Raw genomic sequence first — 7,500 nt, forward strand, 5'->3', positions numbered from 1 at the left:
AGTCAACTACGAGGGCGAAGTTTCCCACGAATCCGCTTCCTTCGAGTCTCAGGAGTACAGACCACGATACGTCTATGACTCCAACGAGTCCAAGTAACTCCCCGACTGTGACGTTTGATGACGCCTCAACATTATTTATTTTGAACAAATGATTTATGAAGCCAATAAATAATTAACAATGCATCATGTCTCTATTATCAACATATAATATTAAAACAAAATCTGGAATGTCTATGGACAATAAGACTATCAACCATGCGTAACGGTTTCTTAAGCTATGAAATATATATACATACATACATATATATATATATATATATATATATATATATATATATATATATATTAATGTTCCTCATCATGCATTTGTTAAATAACACTGTGATGAACATATGAAACATAATGCTACTCTATATATATCTCTTATTGCATTATGCAGTACATGGAACCTTATCAGAATTTAAATGACATCAATTCATAATTACCCAACTGAAACACTAAGAAATAAACATGTTTACTAACCTAGACAGACCTTTCCCCTTGTTCTAGGAAGAGTTCTAATCACTCGTAGTACCAAAGCAGTTCCAGTCCCCGAACGCCTGGTTAGTATTAGGCCGCTCTAACTCATAGACCCTTTGTGCGTAAATTAGATGTAAGGAGGAATAGAAATTAAAGATTTTCCTTTACTATTAGAATCTCCTAACGTTGTCACCTGTAAAATTATCCCTGCTTAATAAACGTCTTATACAGAAATAGATAGATACATACATGCATAAATACAGAAGTGCGCACATACATTCATACGTAAATGCATACAAACATACGAATACCTCTATGGATACCTGGTTAAATAGAGATAGGTATGTGTATGCTTACATGTGTCTAATAAGTTGTTATGGGCTCACTTAACTGGTTTTAGGAAACTCACCTCGAAATTATTTGGTTGCCTATTGACTTTAAACCTAACAAAAGATATACAGACGCCGTCATTTGGATTAAGGAAATACTACACCGTAGAACAGGTTTTATCACATCTTAATCAACAGCACACAACTTTCAGTTTGCGTCTGAAAATAGACTTCTCACCACGCTGGTTTCCAAAGAAAACGGAATTCTTTGTACTACTATCGCCACGCTGATTTCTAAAGAAAGCGGAATTCTTTGTACTCCTATCGCCAAAAAAATAATAAATTCACTGATTTGGGAAAGAATTATTTGAACTTGTCTACTTAGAAATATCAAAATAAAAGCAATACTACACTTCCCAACATTCAACGTTTACTCCACTGAAATGTTTTAAAAATAATGCATACTCAGATATTATAAATATTCTTAGATTATATTTTCAACAAAATATCACAACCCATCCTAATTCTAACTGAAAAAGAAACCAAGTATTTATTACATAACCTTGACTATTAAGTTATATAATGCACAGACAATTACACAGCATGCAAATGCAATTTCCCAAGATTAAATTCAGCATTGTTTTCGAGACGACTATATAAATTTTAAGATGAGACTGAAGACCTTTTTAGTTGCATTTCCGAAACCCCTAAGACTTTGATATATATTTACCCTTTAAGCGAACATTATTGGAACTTGTTGAAACCTCTTTTCAGTTTGTATGCGATACATTCCGGCCAACCAATCAGAGAGTGACATTTTTTTCAGATATGGATTTATACTTCCATTAAGTTTCTTGGTACAAAATTATTTTTACAAAGGTCCGTATAATGTTTCTGTGCCTTTTTAGAAATACATCAAATACATGTTTACTCTATAAAATTTTAAGTAATCATGATGGTCGCTGGAACGACATGGAGAGAATTTCCAACGTGTCAGAGTCATATGAAGTGGTATTGACATCGGTGGGATAAATGTCTTTAAGATCATGCTTTAACTACAAAATATATCATTACAGGTTCAAAAATATCAAAGAAAGGGTTGTGTTTCACGATTTGTTGATACAATTCAATCAGTAATAGAAGTAAATGCCCGTGATCATTGGAATTATCCAATTGTCTGATTTGGACACAGCTCACTCGCAGTGAATACAATAAGATGCAAAGCTTCATGCAACTTTCACCTTTTATTTGAAGAACAATGAATTCAATAAGAAAAAAAAAACGATGTTTTGACTTAATCTGAGAAATACATTTGAAAGTTTCCACAGCCTTGCGAAGTGAAGAATGGTGTGTATAAATAATATAATTTGCAGAATATATTTTGCTTGTAATAAAAAAATATATCAGCCTATTGAGTACTATATTAGTTTTCTATTGAGTTTTCTTATGTGAAATTAAGAAAAATAACTACATATCGTGTTTTCAGCGACCTTGATACGTCAAACAATGTATCAAAGTCTTGGGGGTTTACTACAAAAAAAGTTTCAATCTGTCTTTAGAATCGTGTGAAAATATGTACTTATAAATCTGTTCTAAATGCAATAATAGTTTCTACAGACTGGACTGCTTGAAACGCAGGTGTGTATGTATATGTATGCTTGTGTGTATGTTTGTGCTTGTATTTGTTTCTTTATATTTTGTTTTGTGTATGGGTGTGAATATATATATATATATATATATATATATATATATATATATATATATATATATATATATATTTAGATATAGATATAGATATAGATATATATGTATGTGTGTGTCTCTTTATATACAAAGGAGTCAAGGAAAATCACCATAATGCATTGATAGCAGCACTTCCTAACGGTACAGGATATAATACAAAAATAAACTTTATACTTATTTGTAGTGAAATACCTGCATTAATTACCATATATCAAGGAAGTGATTACAGATATCACACTCACTTTTGTTATCAGACCGAGGACGTAGTCACGTTTTACAACATTAGTTTTCTATCATTTAGGGTAATAATCATCAAGTAAGCTTTAATAACTAGATGTCTCATAGTGATCTTTTAGTTTCTAGGCCTTGTGTCGTCATTTCGACATAGTAATCAGTCTTGCCCAGTGTTGTAGTAACACGGCAAGAACTTGTTCGAATGACCTTCCTTGCTGGGTGTTGCAGTGGTGGTATATAAGGGATCAGAAGCTATGTGGCTGTTATCAGATCCTCTGACACCACTAGAAAATATGAACGCTAAGGTAAGCTAGTGAGCTATTTTGTTTGCATTTATAGGATAATTAGTAGTATCAATAATAACGCCACTATCATACATATGTATACATATATATATATATATATATATATATATACATATATATATATATTATGCGATAACATTTGTTGTTATAATTTTGTTAACTGTAAATGATTACGTAGAATACAGTGTCACTGATAAATGCACGAATCATTCCTATTTCAGGTCCTCATTCTCCTCGGTCTGGCAGCCATTGTTGCTGCAGACAGCTTCGAGTCCTTTGAATACAGGCCACCAAGGGTTAGTTGTCCCTTTCATGTGATTTTGTATTTATCTTTTATATTTTATGTATTTTCTTTGTTTAAGTCGAATGTTCTTGCAGCACTCAAGGGAAGATTCCTTCGAATCTTACGAGTCGGGTGAGGCCAAGTACGACTTCAATTGGGCCGTCAGCCACGATCCCTCAAGCAACGAGTTCGGACACCAGGAGGCCCGTGACGGCGACCACACTCAGGGATCCTACTACGTGGAGCTCCCCGACGGCCGCCTTCAGACCGTCAAGTACTTCGTGGACGGCGACTCCGGCTACGTGGCCGAAGTCAACTATGAGGGCGAAGTCTCCCTCGAATCCGCTTCATTTGAGTCTCGGGAGTACAGACCACGATATGTCTATGACTCCAACGAGTCCAAGTAATTCACTAAACTTGACTGGATCTTGACATTTGGTATTGACGATTGAACGTTATTTATTTTGTACAAAGTATTTATGAAGTCAATAAATTAATGTGACTGCACTCAAACTGCTATCATTATATGTATAGTTCCCCATTCAACCTCCCAAAAGGTAAACTTGGGCAGAATTGTTGAAAATTTGTATGATATATCCTTTCAATTGCATCAAGTCATGACAACGGATAATTATTAAGACAGGAAAGACAGTTCTAATTATGACGTTGACAGTCAGAATTCGGATGCTTATCGGCATCTTACTATTGATGGTAGCAAAGCAATTGGCTATTGATAACACTAAGGGTGATGACTTATTCACCTAATTATAAGTGTAAGTACGCCCCTTATCTTTCTAACTGTATTATAAATTTCTTTGGTGACCGTCTGATTAGTTAGTGGGTTATCTTTCCGAACTGATTCATTATTGTTTCATGATAAAAAAAAAAAAAAAAAAAAAAAACTATGGATTTGCTGGACCAGGAGCATACAATATTTCCCAGACTGATGGCCTTTGCTGCGACGTCCCACCGCTGCCCACCAACAATTTTAGACGTGTAGTGTACGGACATGTGTAGTCCCCAGGGGGCCCCATCTACCAAGAAGGGTACCTTAAGGGCCAAGATCCCTCCCCATGAAGGTCAGTGGGCATCTGTAGGGTAAGCCCACCCCCTGGTGTCAAATCCCCTACTACTGATGCAGTTGATGTCCCACGGGGAATATGACCTTGTGGGATGTCACAGTCGGAAATATCTCAATGGCCCATGATAATTGGATCATATTTGAGTTTAATGAATAATTAAAATCACTAAAATCCAGGGAGATAAAGAAGGGATAGGCTAGCATAAGAACAGTATAAGATGCAGGAGGAGGGTAAAATGAAAGGGAAATATGCAGTAGAGGACATAAAAAGAAATGAAGTCAAGTAGAAGAACCACGAGGCTGCATATATGTGGTGTATGTATAAGTGCAATCTTGCACGGCCCAGCTCCTATCTTTAATTATTACTGTCACTTAGGCTCAATACTTAACTTTTCCCGTCCTTTCGGGTTTTTTAGCTGGAGCTGTCGGCCACGTAGTATCACTTATTATTATTATTATTATATATATATATATATATATATATATATATATATATATATATATATATATATACATACATATAGCTAAATGCCAGAGGATGGAGGAAAGAAGCGCCCCGTGGTGCAGTAGAACAACGAATGTATTTTTACACAATCGTACAAAAGGCCTCGGAAGGCCGTGACGTCACGCTCGTGACGTGTGAAGTTTTAACGTTAAAACAATTGACAGCAAAACAAAACAAAAGTAAAATACAAACACAATATATGACATTAAAAGAATAAAAGAAATAATAGATATAATACATAAAACAGAAAAATACATAAAACATATACCACATCGATACAACGGACAGTCAGCAAGCGCAACCACAAGCATTCACGCATACACCTCACGCAAGCCCACGCAAATACGTGTTTTGGCATACACATGCAGACATGTGCATTGTGCATGCCGACATTGCAACCGCAAACACAACCTCCACATACACCCACCCACCTACACAGTGCACGGACCACGCGCGCCCCAGAGAGCGCACGCAACTCAACACTCGGTCACTCAATCACGCGCGCACACACACACGCACCAACATACGTAAATAGACTTATACATATGCACATACTCATACATATACTTATGCTTGCACACATACACACACACTCACATGCTGTGCACGCAATGGGGCGAGCATTATCTAAGAAGGGGGGGGGGGGGTGAGTACAATGTGTCACGCTACACTTTTTATTACTATCATATATATATATATATATATATATATATATATATATATATATATATATATGTATATATATATATATACATATATTATTGAACCATGCCCAAATGCAACCTCCTTTCTAAGGAGCTTTGATTTTTTTCACGAATAATGTTGACAAATATAAATAGTTTACACATGCCTTGTTTGGAGCACAATTTTATTAGAGAGAAAAAGAAAACAATCATGAAAGCATATGTTCCAGCAATTGGTTCATGAAAAATTGTCTTGGGTAGCTTGCCAATACCAGATCTCAGATCAGATTTCACACACATATATATGGGTTATGCTTAACCCATATATATATGTATGTGTGTGTGTGTGTGTGTGTGTGTGTGTGTGTGTGTGTGTGTGTGAAGTTGCTGATGGTGTTTATGGAAGTAAAAATTATCTTCAAATCAGGAAACGCGGAGGCAGGGTGTCTTGTGTTTGCTTCGTGTTTCTCTACGATATTGGAGGGTGAAGGAAACACCGGTGAAATCTAAAGGAGGTTCATTGGAGATCAGCTCTGACAAAATTGAAACGGAACTCTTCATGTTCTTCTGCCCCACATGCCAGACTCTATCTGAGAGTGTTACTGCCAGACGTGTCACTACAGAGACAAAATAAAATATTGTACTCTATATATTGCATTACAACATGGCACTCACAACTTAAATCATTATCATAAGTCACTTCATTATCACAACCCACACAGGGTTCCTTGAGTTCAACAGAGAAGCAAGGAAGATCCTTAGGTGTTTAGAGAAGGGGTATTCTTCGTTGCACCTGCTAGAAGAGAAGCCACGCACGGCGATCCGTGGGAACATCAAAACCCACAAGGAAGGAAATCCGTAAGACCCATCACCAACGGGACCGGGAGTGCCCCACACCGATTAGCAAAAAAGCTTGCAGCACCTCTCTCAAGCGCCTTAAACTCCATCAGCGGTTATCATCTACCAAATTTCAAAACGCAGGGATAAGATGTAAAAAGCTTGTCAGCTTCGACGTGAAGTCGCTCTTTGTCACAGAGAGCTTTATATACCTCGGTAGTACAGTTCAAGACTCTGGGCTGTCAGACCAGGAAGTCAATAGATGGATTGGCCTGGCAGCAGGGGTCATGAAATCTCTCGACAAGAATATTTGGAGATGCCTGTGCAGGACCAAGCTATGTGTCTTCAAAGCCTTGATACTGCTAATTTTACTATATGGTAGTGAAACTTGGACGCTATCTTGTACTCTGGAATCCCGTCTTGATGCCTTTTGTAACAGATCCTTGCGCCGGATCATGGGGTATAGTTGGCGGGACCATGTGTCCAACCAACGGTTGCACCATGAGACCGGTACAGGACCTGTTACAATACGCGACCGCCAACTCAGGCTATACGGCCACTTGGCTCGATTCCCACAGGATGACCCTGCCCACCAGGGTGAAGGAGGCCTGTGGGACAACCGAGGAAGTCGTGACTTGAGCAGATCGATCAAACCTGTCGTGAGGAGCAAGAGATGGGCCGAGCCCCTCCCTGGCGGCTGGCCATGAGGGACCCTCGTAGGTGGAAGCGCCCATGCCAGCGTTATCTCCCAAATGATTATGATATATATATATATATATATATATATATATATATATATATATATGTATATATATTATATATGTATTACATATATGTATGTAAATATGCATATATATATATATATATATATATATATATATATATATATATATATATATATATATGTATATATGTATATATGTATATATATATATATATATGTGTGTGTGTGTGTGTGTGTGTGTGTATGTATGTATATAT

The 7,500-nt window shown here is 36.9% G+C and overlaps 2 protein-coding genes across 3 annotated transcripts in view; both read left to right on the forward strand.

Moving 5' to 3' along the window:
- LOC125032227 (pro-resilin-like) overlaps positions 1–181 on the forward strand; it is a 9,578-nt gene extending 9,397 nt beyond the window's left edge. Inside the window, exon 4 of one of the 2 annotated variants that reach the window (XM_047623317.1) lies at positions 63–181. In XM_047623317.1, the coding sequence (XP_047479273.1) occupies positions 63–97 (35 nt within the window). In that variant the 3' untranslated portion in view covers positions 98–181. The other variant, XM_047623318.1, reaches the window with a different exon arrangement.
- Positions 182–3,108: 2,927 nt separating this feature from the next.
- LOC125032228 (pro-resilin-like) lies at positions 3,109–3,920 on the forward strand. The gene is made up of 3 exons (XM_047623320.1): positions 3,109–3,130; positions 3,352–3,426; positions 3,509–3,920. The coding sequence occupies exons 1-3, from the start codon at positions 3,119–3,121 to the stop codon at positions 3,818–3,820; spliced, it is 399 nt and encodes a 132-aa protein (XP_047479276.1). The 5' UTR covers positions 3,109–3,118; the 3' UTR covers positions 3,821–3,920.
- Positions 3,921–7,500: the final 3,580 nt, after the last annotated feature.

Source organism: Penaeus chinensis, chromosome 14 (genome assembly GCF_019202785.1).
Source record: "Penaeus chinensis breed Huanghai No. 1 chromosome 14, ASM1920278v2, whole genome shotgun sequence".
Classification (NCBI taxonomy): Eukaryota; Metazoa; Arthropoda; class Malacostraca; order Decapoda; family Penaeidae; genus Penaeus; species Penaeus chinensis.